The sequence below is a fragment of the Pelophylax lessonae genome (assembly GCF_965119305.1).
Source record: "Pelophylax lessonae genome assembly, chromosome: 5".
NCBI classification, from domain to species: domain Eukaryota; kingdom Metazoa; phylum Chordata; class Amphibia; order Anura; family Ranidae; genus Pelophylax; species Pelophylax lessonae.
In genome coordinates, this window is record NC_138772.1 from 40,605,973 (window position 1) to 40,627,955 (window position 21,983).

The following is a 21,983-nucleotide window of genomic DNA, read 5'->3' on the forward strand; positions in this document are numbered from 1 at the left end:
TCATATGACGCAACATACAGCTTTTTCAAGAATTTGGACAGCCACCTCAATGCTTCCCCTGACCAGAGGGGCCATTTAGAGGAAGGAGTTAAGAACACTCGACGAGTTTCGCGGATATACCGCTTCTTCAGGAGTATAATGAAAGAGAGCTGTATGGTCTGTTGCAAGAGAAAATTAGATGGTAAAATTATGTAGTATACAAACAAAATACATTAAAGCTCACAAAATATTGCAGATAGTAAACAGATAATCCATAATATATATGATCTGAGGGGTCTGATATAAATAGAAATTTATAAATATATATAGAATATATACATTTTACTCTTTTGTATATCAGATTCCTCAGGTCATATATATTATGGATTATCTGTTTACTATCTGCATTATTTTGTGAGCTTTAATGTATTTTGTTGGTATACTACATCATTTTATCATCTAATTTTCTCTTGCAACAGACGATACAGCCCTCTTTTATTATACTCCTGAAGAAGCGGTATATCCGCGAAACATGTTAAGTGTTCTGGACTCCTTCCTCTAAATGGCCCCCCTGGTCAGGGGAAGCATTGAGGTGGCTGTCCAAATTCTTGAATAAGCTGTATGTTGTGTCATATTCCTGATTCTAGCAAGATTGTCAGTCATTTTATATTTTTAGATCTGTAATTGCACTTTGCATATGTGTTTTTTCTTATTGGCGTATTTAAGAAAAACTATGTATCATTTTTAACCTAGTTGTGCTCAATGTCCTTACGGGTACCAGAAAAGTCCTCCGTGCCTCCAATTTCTTGTTTTTCAATTTAGGATGAGGGTACCTTAGTTAATCCATTTAAGTAGCACGCATTTCTTGCATGTAGTACAACTTTGATGAATGGAAGAAAGGGCGGACAGGGCAGGCACAGTCGACTCTCTTTACGAATGCAGATGGCAGGTCCCTTGACTATTAATCTTCCAGTTTCAGGTCCCTTAAATTTTAATCTTCCAGTTCCAGGTCCCTTGACTCTGTTAATCTTCCAGTGAATCAGAGGAATTGTGCTGTGTTCAGTTTTAATTGTGTGTCTGTCCCCAAGTGGACAATTATTTCTTCTGTTCATTGTTCCCCTCTGGGTGACTTTTTACATTCGATGATAGAATACATTTTTGTATTTTTTTTATATAATCGTTGTGTTGTGTGTTCATACTGTACCATGAAAGTCCTCAGTGCCTCAATCCAATTTTCTACTACAACCTGCCATATGCACTCATCAAGTGTGCCAACTAATAGGGGGCAGACCTTTCATTCATCCTCCTGTCCTCCACTTATAGATCACGTTTCATTCATACAAGCTGTAGTACAACGTCTATGAATGGAGGATGGGGGTGGAAAGGGCAGGCGTAGTTGGCACTCTTGATGAGTGCAAATGGTAGGTCCCTTGATTCTGTTAGCCCCTGGTCACCATAGTCATCCAGTGCGGCTGGGGTTAACAGAGTCAAGGGACCTGCCATATGCCATCCACAAGATTGCCAACTATGCCCACCCTTTCTTCCCCCCTCCTCTATTCAAAATAAAAGTGTGCTACAGCTTCTATAAATGAAATGCGATCTACGAATAGAGGACAGGTGGATGAATGATAGGGGGGCTGATCTGAAAAGGTTTCACCTAGAACAGGAGCCAGCAGCACCTAGGACACATTGGATGGATAGTAAGTCATGTCCCTTGTACTGATTTATTATTGTTTTATATTTTTGGACTAAAGTTAGGCTTTAATAAATCTATCGTATTAAACAATAATTGCACACATCGGTATTATCACACTGATCTCACACCTAAATGCGTTTGCTTTATTTTATTGCACCGCAAGGCATCTGTTATCCCATGTATTGTATAGACAAAAACACTTTAGCAGGTTAGGCTCGGCCACAGACTGATGAAAATGTGCCAATTCTATGGGATAAGAATTTATAATCTACTTGAGGTTTTTCTTTTTGGAGTGTTTAGAACCTGTGAGAGGGATGAACAGGAGATTCTGGGAATCCTCTACAGGGATCCTCAAACTACGGCCCTCCAGCTGTTGAGGTATGAGGCATTGTAAAACTCTGACATTCACAGACATGACTAGGCATGATGGGAATTGTAGTTCCTGAACAACTGGAGGGCCATAGTTTAGAGACCCCCTGCTCTGGGTAAACTTTGCTCTAAGTGTATACATGTCTACATATCCCCAGTGTCAGCAATCACATAGTATTGAGTTATCCATCCAAGACACCATTAACCCAGATTTGTATTAATGTAATAAACCAGCAATAACTGACCATGCATGTTCCTGAGGAATGAGACGTGTCAGAACTCCCCACTGGCCACCAATGTAAGGGACATTCTCCCCACCGACCACCAATGTAAGGGACATTCTTCCCACTGACCACCAATGTAAGGGACATTCTTCCCACTGATCACCAATGTAAGGGACATTCTTCCCACTGACCACCAATGTAAGGGACATTCTCCCCACCGACCACCAATGTAAGGGACATTCTTCCCACTGACCACCAATGTAAGGGACATTCTCCCCACCGACCACCAATGTAAGGGACATTCTCCTCACTGGCCACCAATGTAAGGGACATTCTCCCCACCGACCACCAATGTAAGGGACATTCTTCCCACTGACCACCAATGTAAGGGACATTCTTCCCACTGATCACCAATGTAAGGGACATTCTTCCCACTGACCACCAATGTAAGGGACATTCTCCCCACCGACCACCAATGTAAGGGACATTCTTCCCACTGACCACCAATGTAAGGGACATTCTCCCCACCGACCACCAATGTAAGGGACATTCTCCTCACTGGCCACCAATGTAAGGGACATTCTCCCCACTGGCCACCAATGTAAGGGACATTCTCCCCACTGGCCACCAATGTAAGGGACATTCTCCCCACTGCCCACCAGTGTAAGGGACATTCTTCCCACCAGTGTAAGGGACATTCTCCCCACCAGTGTAAGGGACATTCTCCCCACTGCCCACCAATGTAAGGGGCATTCTTCCCACTGGCCGCCAATGTAAGGGACATTCTCCTCACTGGCCACCAATGTAAGGAGCATGCTTTCCACTGATCACCAATGTAAGGAGCATTCCTCCCACTGATCACGAATGTAAGGAGCATTCTCCCTACTGGCCACCAATTAGAGATGCACAGAATGGTGTTATTGGCAGCCCCCCTTGCCCGCCCCTTCGATCCAGCGATGTCTAAGAGAGCCTTGCCTCTCCAGGGATTCCCACTCCTGATTGGCTTTTGGCAGCCACGAGAGCAATTGTGGGGTGGGGATGAGCCGCGGCTCAGTGTGTGAATGTGTTTGGGTGCCCCCACAGGTAACTGCTTGCTGTGGGGGCACCCGGCAGGAGGGAAGAGACAAGAGCGCCAGCGTGTGACCCGAGAAGAGGAGGATCCTGGCTGCTCTGTGCAAAACCAACTGCACAGAGGAGGTAAGTATAACCTTTGTTATTATTTAAAAAAATAAATGAAAAAAACACAAGCCTTTACCTTTTTTAACCCCTTCCATACGGGGTCTATTCTGGCACTCCTCTCCTACATGCAAAAAAATCATCATTTTTTTTTGCTAGAAAATTACTTGCATTATTTCTGAACTGAAGACTCATCGCATGGCCAAACATCAGGGCGCAGCCGTTACAAAACTCGCCAACATATCAAAACCTCTTTTATTACAGCTGACAAATGGCAGGGAGAGGTGCGAGGTGTTATTTAGGTCAGCTTGGCCTGCCAAATGTTCTCTCACCTGAATCACACTCATTAGAATGGGCCGGGTATATACACTGTGTTCTGCCAACAAGTCCGACTTGCTGAATTTACAATATAAATTAAAGTTTTTAATTAACCGTTTCCAGACCAGAGATGCCCAAGCCAAATTAAGCTGCATCATTTAAAAAAGGTATGTAAAAAACGTTATGTTTATACACTATATTGTCAAAAGTATTGGGACACCTGCCTTTACACGCACATGAACTTTAATGGCATCCCAGTCTTAGCCCGTAGGGTTCAATATGGAGTTGGCCCACCCTTTGCAGCTATAACAGCTTCAACTCTTCTGGGAAGGCTGTCCACAAGGTTTAGGAGTGCATCTATGGGAATGGTGTAAAAAAAAAAAAAACACCAAAAATGACAAAAATCTTTCCCTTTGTTAGTAAACGCGATAACTTTTGGGCAAACCAATCAAAATACGCTTTTTGCGATTTTTTTTTACCAAACATATGTAGCATAAAACAAATTGGCCGAAATTGTTAAAAAATTTAGATTTTTACATTTTTTGGGGGGGGAATTTCACATAAAAAAAAATGTGAAAAATATTGTTATTTTTGCAAAATTGACGCTCTTTTGTTTATAGCGCATGATCAAAAAAAAAAAATTGCACAGGTGATCAAATACCACCAAAAGAAAGCTCTGTTTGTGGGGAAAAAAGGCCGTCAAATTTGTTTAGGTACAGCGTCGCACGACAGCGCAATTGTCCGTTAAAGTCACGCAGTGCCGAATCGCAAAACAGGCCCTGGTCTGGAAGTGGGTAAAGTCTTCCGGGGCTTAAGTGGTTAGGGAAAGACAGATTTGAGCTTTAAATAAAAAGGAAGGTTCTGCTAATCAGTTCTCACCTCTGGGGATGCGCCCTGTCCCTTGGCACGTGGCGCAGGTCACGCTGTCTTTCCCTGTGAACTCCACATAGGGGAAATGGGACACGTCTCCAGTCCTTCCTTCTTCATGGGCATCCGAGTTCACGAGTGCACTAGTGTCATCTGATGGTACACCTCCTTCGCTCAGACCCTCCTTTCCACCATGTGGCGGCATGTGAGAGTACGATTTTCCCATTACTCTTCCTGGAGGACGAGACAAATAAATGTCACTATAATAAAAATGTGCAGCATGTTGATGAATCTCTAAAATATAAATTCTGTCTAAAAGGTCTAATGCCATTCATTTCCTCTCCCATCTAACAGTATCTAAGAATACAAGCTTTGTCAAAATACAATACATACAGTTAGGTCCATATACAGTATCCCACGAAAGTGAGTACACCCCCACATTTTTGTAAATATTTTATTATATATTTTCATGTGACAACACTGAAGAAATGACACTTTGCTACAATGTAAAGTAGTGAGTGTACAGCTTGTATTAGACCCGATCCACACTAGCGCGACTTGTCAGCCTGGCAAGTCGCGCTCCCTCGCAGTCCATTGACTGCTACAGGACCCGTTCTAATAGGAGTGACACAAGTCGCTCCGACTTAGAAAAAGGGTCCTGTACTACTTCGGGGCGACCTCGGAGCGACTTGCATAGACTTCCATTATGTGAAGTCCATGCAAGTCGCTCCGAAGTCGTGGTGCATGGGAATGCACAAGTCGCCCCCGAAGTAGTACAGAGTCGTGTCGCCCCAGTGTGAACCGGATCTAACAGTGTAAATTTGCTGTCCCCTCTAAATAACTCAACACACAGCCATTAACGTCTAAACCACTGGCAACAAAAGTGAGTACACCCCTGAGTCAAAATGTCCAAATTGGGCCCAAAGTGTCAATACTTTGTGTGGCCACCATTATTTTCCAGCACTGCCTTAACCCTCTTGGGCATGGAGTTCACCAGAACTTCACAGGTTGCCACTGCAGTCCTCTTCCATTCCTCCATGATGACATCACAGAGCTGGTGGATGTTAGAGACCTTGCGCTCCTCCACCTTCCATTTGAGGATGCCCCACAGATGCTCAATAGGGTTTAGGTCTGGAGACATGCTTGGCCAGTCCATCACCTTTACCCTCAGCTTCTTTAGCAAGGCAGTGGTCATCTTGGAGGTGTGTTTGGGGTCATTATCATGTTGGAATACTCCCTTGCGGCCCAGTCTCTGAAGGGAGGGGATCATGCTCTGCTTCAGTATGTCACAGTACATGTTGGCATTCATGGTTCCCTCAATGCACTGTAGCTCCCCAGTGCCAGCAGCACTCATGCAGCCCCAGACCATTACACTGTTATACAAGCTGTACACTCACTACTTTACATTGTAGCAAAGTGTCATTTCTTCAGTGTTGTCACATGAAAAGATAGAATAAAATATTTACAAAAATGTGAGGGGTGTACTCACTTTTGTGAGATACTGTATATTTGGACACAGGCACAAGATTTTTTCAGGTATTTACCAAAACATATTCAAGCTATTAGTTATATAATGGATATGGGCTGAAAGTGCAAGCTCTCAGGTTTAATTTGAGGGTATGTACATCCAAATCAGAAGAAGGGTTTAGGAATTACAGCTCTTAAGAACAGCCATCCCCCTTTTTCAAGGGACCAAAAGTAATTGGACAATTAAATCAAAAGCTGTTTTATGGCCAGGTGTGGGCTACTCCTTTGTTATTTCTTCTTAAGCAGGTAAGAGGTCTATAGTCGATTCTAAGCCGCTGATCCCCCGCTGAGCAGCAGGAGGACAGCTGTGTCTCCGTGCTGTGTGCGGAGACACAGCTGTCAGTTCCCCATGCATCTCTATGGGGGAAATTGGATGGGAACGAACCGTCGGTCCGTTCTCATCCGATGCCATCCGATCCAATCGACGGATGGAAAATAGGGTTTCCATCCGTCCAGATTTGAGGGATCGGATCGGGTCGGATGTCAGCGGACATGTCTCCGCTGACATCCGATGCCCCATAGGAATGCATGGGGGGACCGTTCAGATCCGCCAAAAAAAACGGACAGGCGGATCTGAACGGTCCGCCTGTGTGAAAGGGGCCTAAGTGTGGTATTTGCATTTGGAATCTATTGCTGTGAACCTACATCATGCGTTCACAGGAGCTGTCCATGCAAGTGAAACAGGCCATTGTAGGGCTTCAAAAACAAAATAAATCCATCAGAGAGATGGCAGCAACATTAGGAGTGACCAAATCAAGTTTGGTACATTCCGAGGAAAGAAGAACGCACTGGAGAGCTCAGCAACATTAAAAGGCCTGGACGTCCAACAGAAGACAACAGTGGTGGATGATCGCAGGATCCTCTCTGTGGTAAAAAAAAAAATCCCATTCACAACATCCAGACAAGTAAAGACACCCTCCAGGAGAAGGTCAAAGTCTACAATCAAGAGAAGACTTCACAAGAGCAAATACAGACGGTTCATTACAAGGTGCAAACCATTCATAAGCCTGAAGAATAGAAAATCCAGATTAGACTTTACCAAAAAACATCTCAAAAAGTCAGATCATTTCTGGATTAGCATTCTTTGGACGGATGAAACTAAGATTAATCTGTACCAGAATGACGGGAAGAAAAAAAAAAGCGTGGAGAAGGCTTGGAACAGCTCATGATCCAAACCACACAACGTGATCTGTAAAACATGGTGGAGGCAGTGTGATGGTCATGGGCATGCATGGCTTCCAGTGGCACTGGGTCATTGGTGTTTATTGATGATGTGACAGAAGACAGAAGCAGCCGGATGAATTCTGCACTGTTTAGAGATATACTGTCAGCCCAGATTCAGCCAAATGCAGCAAAGTTGATTGGACAGCGCTTCACAGTACAGATGAACAATGATCCAAAACACACTTGAAAGGAAACCCAGTCTTTGGTAATGTCCATGGGCAGTCATTTCCAGTAAACTATTCTTAACCACTTGCCGACCGCCGCAAGTACATATACTGCGGCGGTCAGCCCCGGCCAAGCAATGTGACGTATGGGTACGTCACTAGCCTGTCACTGGCTTGTGAGCCAATAGCGGGAGAGCGCGCGCCCGCGACGGCTCGTTCCCTAACAAGTCAGTGCGTGTGACCGGCAGACCCGATGTCCGCCGGTCACTCGCGAACGTTCGCCGGGAAGGGAGAAAGGCAGGCGGCTAATGTAAACAAGCCGCCTGTCATTCTACCCTGTGTAAAAATGGAGACCAGACGGTTCTACTATGTAGGACCGTTGATCTCTGTTTTTACACTAGTAGCCATGTCCAATCACAGTTAGAAACACGCCCCTAGGACACACTTAACCCCTCCCTCTCCAATACAGTTAACCCCTTCCCTGCCAGTGTCATTTTTACAGTAACAGTGCATATGTATAGCACTGATTACTGCAGTAATGTCACTGGTAACCCCAAAAGTGTCAAAAATGCCAGTCAAGGGTCCGATCTGTCCGCCGCAATGTCGTAGTCCCGCAAAAAAAAAAAAAAAAAAAACACACAGATCGCCGCCATTACTCGTTAAAAAAAAAAAAACACCAAAAATGACAAAAATCTTTCCCTTTGTTATTAAAACGCGATAACTTTTGCGCAAACCAATCAAAATACGCTTTTTGCGATTTTTTTTACCAAACATATGTAGCATAAAACAAATTGGCTGAAAATGTTAAAAAATTTTGAATTTTACATTTTTGGGGGGGGGGAATTTCATATAAAAAAAGTGAAAAATATTGTTATTTTTACAAAATGTACGCTCTTTTTTTGTTTATAGCGCATGATCAAAAAATCACACAGGTGATCAAATACCACCAAAAGAAAGCTCTGTATGTGGGAAAAAAAGGACGTCAAATTCGTTTAGGTACAGCATCGCACGACCGCGCAATTGTCCGTTAAAGTCACGCAGTTAAAAAAAAAAAAAACCCTGGTCAGGAAGGGGGTAAAATTTTACGGGGCTTAAGTGGTTAACAAAATATTAAAAATGAATTTTTTTTTTTTTATGATTCTATTAATTTGTCCAATTACATTTGAGACCCTGAAAATGGGGTGACTGTGTATAAATATTTTTGCAATTCCTAAAATGTGTACTTGATATTTATGTTCAACCCCTTGAATTAAAGCTAAAAGTCTGCACTTCAAATTAATTTGGATTGGTTCTTTTAAATTTTACTCTGGTGGCACAAAGAGCAAACAGTGTGAAAATTGTGTCCAAATATATATGGACCTAACTGTATATATATTTTTTTATTTTATATTTATACCTCCTGCTTTGGGATAAAGGGACCCTGTTGTCAGACAATTCCTTTTAACAAAAATCTTTTGATATGTTTTAAGTAAACGTTTCCATATTATAGGTTCTTGCACATGGCTGTATATACTAGTGGGTATGGCCAGAGAGAGTAAAATTGATGATGCCGGTGAGGCACCTCAGACTATTGAAGGAGAGGTAGCTATTGCAGACTTTAGTATCACTTTAAGTGCTCTTGCACGCAGCCGGATAGTAGGGTGTATGGCTGCACAGAGTAAGATACGCCTGCATTTGTGGCACCCGAGAGCCACAGCTGCTGTACAATTTTCCCCAAAGACATGAATTAAAGGAAATGCTGTACATGGTTATACACACAAATAGTGGTACTTGCGTTTGCATGTTAATGGGGATATCTTTCTGAGTGCAGAATTTTAGCTGCACACATTATATTCTATAATTTATATCTCCATACACATGCAAACACAAGTACTGCGGTTTATGCGTGTATAGCGATGTACAGTATATTCTATAATTCATATCCATGAGAAAATTATCGCAGTAGCTGTGGCTCCCAGGCGTCAAAATGGGATTTTTTATTTACTGTAAAATCCATTTCTCTGATGTTCATTGACGGGCACAGCTTCTGATATTCTTAACCATTGGATTATATTGCCCCCATACAGGAGTAGGACACTAAGCAGAAAAAAAGTCTGGCTACGCCTATATGCAGTCCCAGGGGGTTAAACTCCCTCTCCCTGCTATAGGCACTCAGTTTTGTTACAAGCAGTGTCAGCGAAAATACAACTCCGCGCAGAGGGGTGGGTGCTGTGTCCGTCAATGAACATTAGAGAAATGGGTTTTTACGGTAAGTCAAAAATCCTATTTTCTCTTTTATTAATTGACGGACACATCGCTTGATATTCTTAACCATTGGGACGTCCCAAAGCAGTGTTAAACATGAGGGGTGGGAACAGCAAATAATTCCCAAGGCTAAAAACAGTAGCCACCCAGGCAACAGGAGCTCAACCAAAACCACTGGAGCCCACCTGAAAAAAAAACAATATACCTCCAAAGAGGACCAAGTCCTCTAAACAGCAGCCTGCAAAACCTTGTGGCCAAAAGAGGCATTTGCAGATGCCAACACATCCTTTTTATAGAACTTTGTGAAAGTGTGCACCAAAGACCAGGTGGCCTCCATGCAAACCTGCATCACTGACGCCTGATAACCGAAGGCCTAGGAGGCACTGAGCGCCCAAGTAGAGTGCACCTTGATAGGGAAAGGAGGAACCTGACCTCTGATGGAATAGGCCTGAATCGCTGTCTGTCTGATCCATCTGGGAATGGTGGCATAGGAAGGGGATAACCCTGTCTAAGACCCATTCGTAAGCACAAATAGTGAGTCTGACTTCCTCCATTGCTGCAAGGTACACCTTAATTGCCCGAACCACATCCAAGGCATGCAAGGCAATTTCCTTAGGATGTTTTGGCCTGGGACACAGGGAAGGCAACACAATGTTCAAATGGAAATAAGAGAAAACCTTTGGAAGGAAAGACGGACAGGGGCGAAGAACCACCTTACCTCTGTGAACCAACAAGTAAGGTCAACGACAGGATAACGCCTCCAGTCAACACAATGTCTTCATTCCCACCTTCTGTGACAGCGTAAACAAGGGAATTTCCTGAGGAATCTCAAAAGGTGAACTTCTGGAGGACCGAAAGCCCCAAAATTGAGGTCCCAAGGCGGCAATCGGGACAGCACTGGAGGAACCAAAATAGCGAACACCCTGAGAAAGATTTGCACCAGAGAGTGTGTGGCCAAGAGTCGTTTGAAAAAGACTGGCTTTTGATGGTACTCAAGGCCAATTCAACCCGCCGTGAAGGACGGTCAAGATGAACCCCAAGGGACTCACACCATGCGATGTACGTCTTCCATGTAGGATGGTAGATCTTCTTAGAGACCTTCTTCTATAGCTTTTAACAGCGTTGGAATCATAGATTCAGACCAACCCCTATCCTTCAGTACCTGGCTTTCAAAAGCCAAGCCGTCAAAGCCAGCGACTGCAAAGCAGGGTTGAAGATTGGCCCTTGGAACAGCAGATCCTCACTGAGATGAAGCTTTCAAGGAATGTTGGCGACCAGCCGCACCAGATCGGCGTACCAAGGGGCAAATCGGACGGTGCTGACCCCCAGGGGGGCCACCAGCGAGCCTGGGGCGTCCATCAGAGGACCCTGTGACCGTGCCATTCTGTTGAGCCGAGACACCAACAGATCCTTCTCGGGGGTGCCCCACCAGAGACACAACTGATGAAATACCTCCGGATGAAGAGACCATTCCCCCTGGTCTAACGCCTGCCGATTGAGGTAATCCGCCTGCCAGTTTTCCACTCCCGGAATGTGTACAGTGGAAAGGGCTGGAACGAACGTTCTGCCCCCCTGAGAATGTCGGCTACCTCCAGAGCTGCTAGAACACTTCTTGTGCCCCCCTTGGTGATTGACATAAGCCACGGCTGTGGCATTGTCTGATTGAATGCGTACTGGACATCCTTGAAGATGATCTGTCCATTGTTCCAGGCACAGTCTAATCGCTCAGAGCTCCAGGATATTGATTGGTAGTCTGGACTCTTCCAGGGTTTAGACCCCCTAAGCAGAATTTCTGTCGAGAACACCTCACCACCCTGACAGGCTGGCATCCATGGTAACCACCATCCAATACAAGGGGAGGAAAGATTTGCTTTGCCGAAGCGCTGGTGAATAAAGCCACCAGATCAGGGACCCTTTTGCACCCCGGCTCAGCAGGATTTGGTCATGGCCGCCGCTGTTAACTATGGCAAACCACCACAAAAAAGCTGCCAGACTACACAAACATGGCAGCCATGCATTGCAGCACAAAGGCTACAAGAAAATGGCGGTGCCACAAGGCTCCCAGGAGGGATCCCTAGGCCTCAGGACAAGCACAGGCAGGACGGAGGCCCTTGGCAGGAGCCCCCACCAGGTACAACCCTCCCCCCTGCACAGCCATTTGTCTGGTCACCCATGGCGCACCCCCCGGCCCCCATAGTGTCCTGCCCCCACCCGGGAGGTGTACCAGACCACCCACACAGCCCCAGCATTAGTGGGAGGGGGGTAGGATGGGGGGACAGGTGAGGGGGGTGTCTAATGGGAAGGAGGGGAACCCGGGGATCCAACCGCTCCCCCTGTCATGGAGGGGCCCGCGCCCACCTCGAAACCCTCCATGGGGAAAGGGGGGGGGGGGGGACAGCTGTTCACCATACCAAGAACCAGGCAGGCACCGCTCCAGACAGAATCCCTCGCCATGGAAATGGGGGGCTGTCGGCCAGGAGGAACGATGTGACTGAGACCCGGTTGTAGGAGACCTCGCGGGGCCTTTAACTCGAAGGCCAGCCCCTGTCCGGTGGGGATATGTCGCTGCTGACCTAGCGCAGATGAGATCTGCCTGCGCTCGCTGGCCAGACTAGGGCGACCACTGGATCTAAATTGTCCAGCCCGTTGCCCTGTCCGGCAGTTGATTGTAGATCTCACAGGAAAAAACAGGAAAAAAAAAAAAATCTATCTAAAAGAACAAATGTTGCCAGGACCAGAGATCACAGAAAGGAACTAGGTCCCCACTCCTGACTAGGCAGAAAAAAAAAAACTGAGTACCTATAGCAGAGAGAGGGAGTATACCCCCTGGGACTGCCCATAGGAGTAGCCAGACTTTATTTCTGCCCAGTGTCCCACTCCTGTAGGGGACAGTATAACCCAATGGTTTAGAATATCAGAAGCTGTGTCCATCAACGAACAAAAGCAAAATATATTTTATTATGTATAACCCTAATATATAGCTGTGTGCAAGAGCCCTATATGTGCGTTTAATGTATTTTAAGAACGTCATGTCACCATACAACTACAGAGAAGTTGCTAGGCTATACAACCACAGAGCCACGTCACATGTAAAATAATGTAGCAGCTACACAATCGCTCCGCTCAGATTTTTTGCTGTAATAAAAAAAAAAAAAATGTATTTCAGTCACTGAATCCTGTCACAGCGAGTCCAGCGATTTGTAGCTCAGCAACTGACGTTTGAAGTTAGCTCCAGAATCACCAGCTGCAGTAGCTACTCGTGTTCTCCAGTGCAGATGCCAAGGGTAACAGTGCATTAGCTATCTGTAGCGGTATGGAGAAGAATTGTTTCCAATGACAGTGGCGGCTCTGCAGCCAGTCACACGTCGCTAGAAGAAATAATTAGAGAGATTTGCAGCCGCCAAAAGATTGCTGGGGTGATGCGGCCCAGAGGGCAGCCTGGCCTGTGAAATGACAACAGCTGTGTTTGCAGGAATCCTAGTTTTCACAATTGTTATGTGATCAGCAAGAATCTTTTGACATTGGAGGACATGCCGGGGATGATGCCGGGTGATCTAATCACATAGAATGGATACAACGTTCCAGTCTACTGCATTGGAGACCCCAGACCGTTCATTCCAATAACAATCTTCCCATATGAGGATATGTGCATTTAATGCATTTTATCCATGGTAATTACCTGTAAAATCCTCCCCTGTGTATACATTAAAAAGCCCAGAAACTGCTGCTGGGTGCCACCATCTTGGATGCAACCCCAGCAGATTCACAGCGGTCACTCAAGTGACACTCTATAGAAGTAGGCCTAAACCGCCAGGCCGTGATTCACTGTCGGGCCCCCAGACAGCTGCAGATCCCCTAACTGCCCACAGTACATTCCACCTCCCATAGTGCCCCCCAACTTCCCATAGTGATCCACAGTGTTCTCCACCTCCCATAGTGCCCCCCAACTTCCCATAGTGATCCACAGTGTTCTCCACCTCCCATAGTGATCCACAGTGTTCTCCACCTTCCATAGTGCCCCCCAACCTCCCATAGTGATTCACAGTGTTCTCCACCTCCCATAGTGCCCCCCAACCTCCCATAGTGATCCACAGTGTTCTCCACCTCCCATAGTGCCCCCCAACCTCCCATAGTGATCCACAGTGTTCTCCACCTCCCATAGTGCCCCCCAACTTCCCATAGTGATCCACAGTGTTATCCACCTCCCATAGTGATCCACAGTGTTCTCTACCTCCCATAGTGCCCCCCAACCTCCCATAGTCATCCACAGTGTTCTCCACCTCCCATAGTGCCCCCCAACCTCCCATAGTGATCCACAGTGTTCTCTACCTCCCATAGTGCCCCCCAACCTCCCATAGTGATCCACAGTGTTCTCCACCTCCCATAGTGCCCCCAACCTCCCATAGTCATCCACAGTGTTCTCCACCTCCCATAGTGCCCCCCAACCTCCCATAGTCATCCACAGTGTTCTCCACCTCCCATAGTGCCCCCCAACCTCCCATAGTCATCCACAGTGTTCTCCACCTCCCATAGTACCTCCCATAGTGATCCACAGTCTTCTCCACCTCCCATATTGCCCCCCAACCTCCCATAGTGATCCACAGTGTTCTCCACCTCCCATAGTACCTCCCATAGTGATCCACAGTCTTCTCCACCTCCCATAGTGATCCACAGTGTTCTCCAACTCCCATAGTGCTCCCCAACCTTGCATAGTGATCAACATGTGTTCTCCACCTCCCATAGTGCCCCCCAACCTCCCATAGTGATCCACAGTGTTCTCCACCTACCATAGTGCCCCCCAACCTCCCATAGTAATCCAGTGTTCTCCACCTCCCATAGTGCCCCCCAACCTCCCATAGTCATCCACCTCCCATAGTCATCCACAGTGTTCTCCACCTCCCATAGAGCCCCCCAACCTCCCATAGTCATCCACAGTGCTCTCCACCTCCCATAGTGCCCCCCAACCTCCCATAGTGATCCACAGTGTTCTCCACCTCCCATAGTGCCCCCCAACCTCCCATAGTCATCCACAGTGTTCTCCACCTCCCATAGTGCCCCCCAACCTCCCATAGTCATCCACAGTGTTCTCCACCTCCCATAGTACCTCCCATAGTGATCCACAGTCTTCTCCACCTCCCATATTGCCCCCCAACCTCCCATAGTGATCCACAGTCTTCTCCACCTCCCATAGTACCTCCCATAGTGATCCACAGTCTTCTCCACCTCCCATAGTGATCCACAGTGTTCTCCAACTCCCATAGTGCTCCCCAACCTCGCATAGTGATCAACATGTGTTCTCCACCTCCCATAGTGCCCCCCAACCTCCCATAGTGATCCACAGTGTTCTCCACCTACCATAGTGCCCCCCAACCTCCCATAGTCATCCAGTGTTCTCCACCTCCCATAGTGCCCCCTAACCTCCCATAGTAATCCAGTGTTCTCCACCTCCCATAGTGCCCCCCAACCTCCCATAGTCATCCACCTCCCATAGTCATCCACAGTGTTCTCCACCTCCCATAGTGCCCCCCAACCTCCCATAGTCATCCACAGTGTTCTCCACCTCCCATAGTGCCCCCCCAACCTCCCATAGTCATCCACAGTGTTCACCACCTCCCATAGAGCCCCCCAACCTCCCATAGTCATCCACAGTGCTCTCCACCTCCCATAGTGCCCCCCAACCTCCCATAGTGATCCACAGTGTTCGCCAACCTCACATAGTGAGTCAATTCAGTACTCTCCAGTGCTTTGTCCTAAACCATTTCTGGGTACTTTTTGACGTGTGCTTTGGGTCATTGACCCATGACCTCTGACAGGGACCTATCTTTCTGCCACTGGGCCCTACATTGCACCCCAGAATTCTTGAGTAGTCTTCAGATTTCACAATGCCATGCACAGAGTCAAGAAATCCAGTGCCTGAAGTAGCAAAATAACCTCAAAACATCAGTCAACCTCCACAATGTTTGACTGTAGTTTATTCTTTTCTTTAGCCACCTCCCGCCCACGCTACAGCTGAAAGATGGCTACAGTGCGGGCTCACATTGCCGAGAGGGCGTCTATGGACATTCTTCAGTGATCGGGCTTCCTGCGTGCCCCCCTTGGCGCGCATCAGCGCAGATCTGTGATTGTTGTGTACGAATCATCAATCGGGGTAAAGAGCCAATCACAATGGCTCTTTACCATGTGACAGGCTGTGTCCAATCACAGCTGATCACAGTGTAAACAGTATTGCCGGTGTTCTATCAGATTTCCCTACCTACGTCATTTCCGGTTGAGATCAGCTGTGACTTCATCATGCAGCAGCTTGTAGCCGCGTCACACGTTCCATTGGGCATGCACAGAATAGGTAGGGAATTTTAAAAACATCGTAAGGGTCAGGCAAAAGTCCTAGTGTGCATGCGCACCAACGGGTCGGTCAGCGGGATCTCTTATCATAAACATCCATCCGATCGCCATGGCCCACACTGCACTGACCCGACAAGCCGATCTCCATGCCCCACACTGCGCCGACGCAACAATGAGACAGTGGGCGTGCACGTGTGGGTAAGGAATAGGATTGTCGGCTCGGCGCAGGGTCTGCCATGGAGATCGGATAAATGTTTGTTATAAGAGATGCCGCTGCCAAATCCGTTGGTGCGCATGCGCAGTAGGACTTTTGCCTGACCCCCTTACGATGTTATCCAAATTCCCTACCTATTCTGCGCATGCGCAGTAGGATGTGTGGCGCGGCTACAGCTGGTGCATGACGAACCCGCACCGGAAATGACGTAGGTAGGGAAATCTGATGGGGTATGGTTTTCTGACAGAACACCGGTTATCGGCAATCCTCTCACGCTGACAGCGCGTAAGGAGAGGAGAGCCGGTAACTGACAAATCGCGACACTGATCATGAGTGTTGTTATTAGTGCAGCCCCAACAGTGCCCATAAGTAATGTCAATCTGTGCCCGTCAGCGCCACACCAGCGCACGTAAGTGAAGGAGAAAAATAACTTAATTCTAAATTTTTTTTTTAGCAGAAGCTAAAGGCTCGTACACACTAAGAAAATCAGGAAAATAAGAAATTTTAGTGTGTACACAACTTTCTACAGACGATTTAGAATTTTCCTACGAAAATTCTCGTAGGGACAAGCTCCAAAATTTCTCTCGTACGGGAATAAACTAAAGATTTTCGTTTATTGTGTACCGATTTTTGTACAAGAAAAATCAGAAATAATAAAGAACAGAAAAAAAGCCTGTCGTATGAGAATTTTCATATGAAAAAACTTGTTGTTTACAAGTGAAAATCAGTATTTTTTGCTAGAAAATTACTTAGAACCCTCAAACATATATTTTTTTAGCAAAGACTCTGGTGAATAAAATGGCGGTCCTTGCATTATTTTTTGTCACGCGGTATTTGCGTAGCGGCCTTTCAAACGCAATTTTTTTGGAAAAAACTGAATTTTTGTAAAATCTTACCTGTAAAATTCCTTTCTCTGAGTCCTCCGACAGTCGCCGCCTCTTCATATTCGTCACATATGGGGTATTAGACTTTGCTCCGAAGGAGTAGCTAGGCAACAGAATATGTTAACATTAAAGCTTTTAACATATCCCACCCTCAAGGGGTGGTCCCCTCAGTCAATACCCTCCTACTTCCTGCAACCATATCTCAGTTTCAGTGGAATAGCAGTAGAGTATACAACCAAACCCCAAAAGAGGGGCGGGGGCGGCGACTGTCGGAGGACTCAGAGAAAGGAATTTTACAGGTAAGATTTTACAAAAATTCAGTTTTCTCTTACGTCCTCCGACAGTCGCCGCCTCTTCATATTCGTCACATATGGGGACGTCCCAAAGCAGTGCAAACATGAGGGGTGGGAAATGCATCCGCGCCGAAAAGGCAACGCAGTCTCCGCATCAAAGAAAGGAACCTTACCAAAGGAAGGAACCCAGCTGGGCAACAGGAAAAAACAGGTGCTCAACAGGAGCAACAACCCAGGAAAAGACAAATAACCAGGGAATAAAAAACTTATCCCAACAGCCAGTGGTCCCCACAAGGGACCCTAGGGCAACGCCGCACTAAGAACCTTGCGGCCAAAGGAAGCATCCGCAGATGCCTGAACATCTACTTTGTAGAATTTTGCGAAAGTGTGCACGGTCGACCAGGTCGCCGCCTTACACACCTGGGCTACAGAAGCCCCATGACGACAGGCCCAAGACGTACTCAGAGATCTAGTAGAGTGCGCCTTCACAGGCACAGGGGGAACCTTCCCCTGCAAAGCATAGGCCTGTTCAATGGTCTGCCTGATCCATTTGGCGATGGTAGAGGCCGACGCCGCCATGCCCTTCCGAGAACCCTCTGGAAGAACAAACAAGGAATCCGTCTTTCGAAAAGACTCAGTCGATGTAAGGTAAACCCTTATCGCCCGAACAACATCCAAAGAATGTAATCCCACCTCCTTTGGATGTTTAGGCTTCGCGCACAGCGAAGGCAAGACAATATCCTCATTAAGATGGAATTCCGAAACTCGCTTCGGAAGAAAAGAAGGATTAGGTCGCAAGACCACCTTATCCAAATGAATAACCAGATACGGAGACTTGCAGGACAAAGCCGCCAGCTCCGACACTCTGCGAGCCGAAGTGATCGCAACCAAAAAGGCGACCTTTTTGGACAACATAGACAACGAGATCTCCCTGATCTGCTCAAAAGGAGCACGTTGTAACACAGAACGAGATTCAAGTCCCAAGGGGGCAGAGGATCCCTCCTAGGAGGAACCAGATACCGCACTCCCTGAACAAAAGTGCCAACCAAGGAGTTGGAAGCCACGGGACGTTGAAACAGAACGGCCAGCGCAGACACCTGACCCTTTATAGTAGCCAGCGCCAAACGCTGATCGACACCCGTTTGAAGGAAGGACAGCACTCGGGAAACCGAGTACGTGCGGGGTGAAAACCCCCTGGACTCACACCAGGCAAAATAGGCCTTCCAAGTACGGTAATAAACCTTCCCCGAGGAAGACTTCCTCGCGTTGATCAAGGTATGAACGACCTCTGGGGAGAGACCCTTCTCCTTCAGGACCTCGGTCTCAACAGCCAGGCCGTCAAAGCCAGCGACTGTAAAGCAGGATGGTATATCGGCCCTTGAGGAATCCAAAAAAGTAGACCGCACTCGGGAAAGTAAGATGAAAACAATCAAAACTCCTTTATTCTTCTTCGGTGTAGCAGACAGACAGTACAATGCACATAACAGACGTGCCCGGTTAACGCGTTTCACGAATTAAATCGCTTACTCATAACCATACACTGTGGAGCTGTGGAAGCCGACGTACATTTGTAGGTAAACCAAGGAAACACCATGCCGCCATTCCAGTTTATACATTATTATATTTTCTATATATGGTGATCCTCCATGCCATATCGATGTTTACTGGATCTTCACCATATTTATATGTTCCATTATTCACTGATACACTCAAACAAGCGGATTATACTTTCATAGAATGACTTTCATGAAAGGGTTTTTCTATATTTTGCATATATGTTTCTCTATTTTCGAGTGTATTCTCTGAATTATGTATTTTCAATTAATTACTTCTAATTAGTGAGTTTATACATGGCGATTTTGGTGTCAGTTTAGATACATCTGCAAAAATTGGGAACCTATAAACTTTTTTTCGGTATTCATCCCCCGGTAAGCGTGACTATTTATGTTTTACACCTTATATATATTTTTCATACGAGTCGTCCTCATTAATATGTCAATTCACATTTCTATTGTACCTATCACTCATGATTGTTTACCATTACAATTATTTTCTATATTCATGAATTCATGAGTTCATTTTTTCATTTTTTCATTTTTTCTTCATTTTTTCTTCATATTTTTTCTCCACACTTTTCACCATCACTACTTCATTTCATTCATGTGGTTTTAGTGCATTCAACCATTGTCAATACTGTGGTTTCTTTTCCCTCTTTTTTCACCAGCATTTTTTATATTTATTTTTACTTTTTTTACACATTTTTATATTTTTTATTTTAACCTTTTTTGGGATCAATATCAGTAAATATATTTGGTATGTTATTCCAATTTATATCTTTTTTACGCACGATTTTTTCACATAGTTACGATCCACATTTTAAAGATTCTCTCCACACACTGAACGACCATTTTTCACATACACTGTGTGTTTTTTCTATCATGTCTACGCCACCGGGGTTTGAAGCATTCAAAAACATTTGATGATAAAGAAAAATAGTTTTTTATTCATTTTTTGGTTCCTGATTTTTCAGCCATTGTTTTATATTTTATATATGTATATTTTATTGTATTTTTTTGTATTTTTCATCAATATGGTTTTATATCGTTTGTATGTATACCTCCATTCCCCCACTGGGTGAAGGAGTTTTGTATCTATCTGCCTTTCACCGTGGGACTGTGGACTTGCTGAACTTACATCTGTTTCTCATCAATTAATTAATTCTAGGTGCAAGTAATTACATTCTTCGGTCACCTCCCTTTTCCTTGGTTTACCTACAAATGTACGTCGGCTTCCACAGCTCCACAGTGTATGGTTATGAGTAAGCGATTTAATTCGTGAAACGCGTTAACCGGGCACGTCTGTTATGTGCATTGTACTGTCTGTCTGCTACACCGAAGAAGAATAAAGGAGTTTTGATTGTTTTCATCTTACTTTCCCGAGTGCGGTCTACTTTTTTGGATTCTTCATAGCTTGGACGGCGGATCTGACCAGCACCACCCTTTGAACTAACACCTGAGCGGCTCTCTCTTTGTTGTCAAATATCGGCCCTTGAGACAGGAGATCGTCTCGAAGAGGCAGACGCCACGGGGCGTCGACCGCCAGATTCACGAGGTCTGCGTACCAGGACCGGCGAGGCCAGTCCGGTGCCACAAGAATCACCGTGCTGCGTTCCGAGTGTAACCTGCGAAGGAACCTGGACAGCAACTGAATCGGTGGAAACGCGTACATCAGCCTGTACTGATGCCACGGGGCCACTAACACGTCCGACGCGTCTGCCCGAGGGTCGCGCGTCCTTGCCACGAACCTTCTCACCTTGTTGTTGAGAAGAGACGCGAACAGGTCCACATCTGGAAGACCCCACTTCGCGCACAACATCTGGAAGACAGCCGGGTGGAGAGACCATTCCCCCTGATCCAGGGTCTGGCGACTCAGATAGTCCGCCTGCCAGTTCTCCACCCCTGGAATGTGAACCGCCGTTATCGCCGGGACATGAGTCTCGGCCCAAGACAGAATGTCGGCCACTTCTCGAGCCGCTCGGGCACTCCTGGTGCCCCCTTGGTGGTTGATGTAGGCCACCGCCGTGGCATTGTCCGTCTGCACCCGAACCGGGCAGCCCTGCAGCCGGTCCGTCCAGCGATGAAGACAGAGATTTATCGCACGCAATTCCAGAATGTTGATCGGAAGGGAGGACTCCCCCTCCGACCAAGTCCCCTGGGCGGACAGAACGCCCAGAACACCACCCCAGCCCGACAGGCTGGCATCCGTAGTGATTACCGTCCACGAGATAGGACGAAACGACTTGCCCCCGGACACCATCGGGGACTGGAGCCACCACAGAAGGTCTTCCTCCTGAAGAGTTCTGAGTTTGTCTTCCGGCAGGAAGACCTTCGCCTGCACCGAGTCCAGAATCATTCCCAGGTAGGGAAGACGAACCGACGGACTCAGTGTCGACTTTGGAAAATTAATCGTCCAACCAAACTCCTGCAGAGTTTGCATCGTGACAGACAGGTCCTTCTCCAGACCCTGGCTGGTCGCAGACCGAACCAGAATGTCGTCCAGATACCCCAGGACAGAAATGCCCTGGGCCCTCAATAATGCCAGAACCGGTGCAAGCACCTTGGTGAAGACCCGCGGAGCCAAGGCGAGACCAAAAGGCAACGCCACGAACTGGTAGTGATCCTCCGCAATGGCAAATCGAAGGTACCTCTGGTGACCCTCGAAAATGGGGATGTGAAGATACGCATCCTTCAAATCGATGGAGGCCATGAATTCCCCCGGAACCAGGGCAGCCACCACCGACCGCAGGGATTCCATGCGGAACTTGCGAACCCGCACAGAGCGGTTCAGAGCCTTCAAGTCCAGAATTGGACGAACCTTGCCCTCCTTTCTGGGCACGGTGAACAGATTGGAATAAAACCCCCGAAATCTGTCCCGATGAGGCACCGGAACTACCACTCCCTGA

The 21,983-nt window shown here is 46.6% G+C and overlaps 1 protein-coding gene across 1 annotated transcript in view; it reads right to left on the minus strand.

Annotated features, from left to right (window-relative positions):
• The window catches only part of TMEM106B (transmembrane protein 106B), a 51,476-nt gene that overhangs the window by 21,706 nt on the left and 7,787 nt on the right, over positions 1 to 21,983 (minus strand). The window contains exon 2 of the mRNA XM_082259823.1: positions 4,642 to 4,863. Coding sequence (XP_082115949.1) covers positions 4,642 to 4,855 — 214 coding nt within the window. The 5' untranslated portion in view covers positions 4,856 to 4,863. The remainder of the gene's footprint in view (positions 1 to 4,641; positions 4,864 to 21,983) is intronic.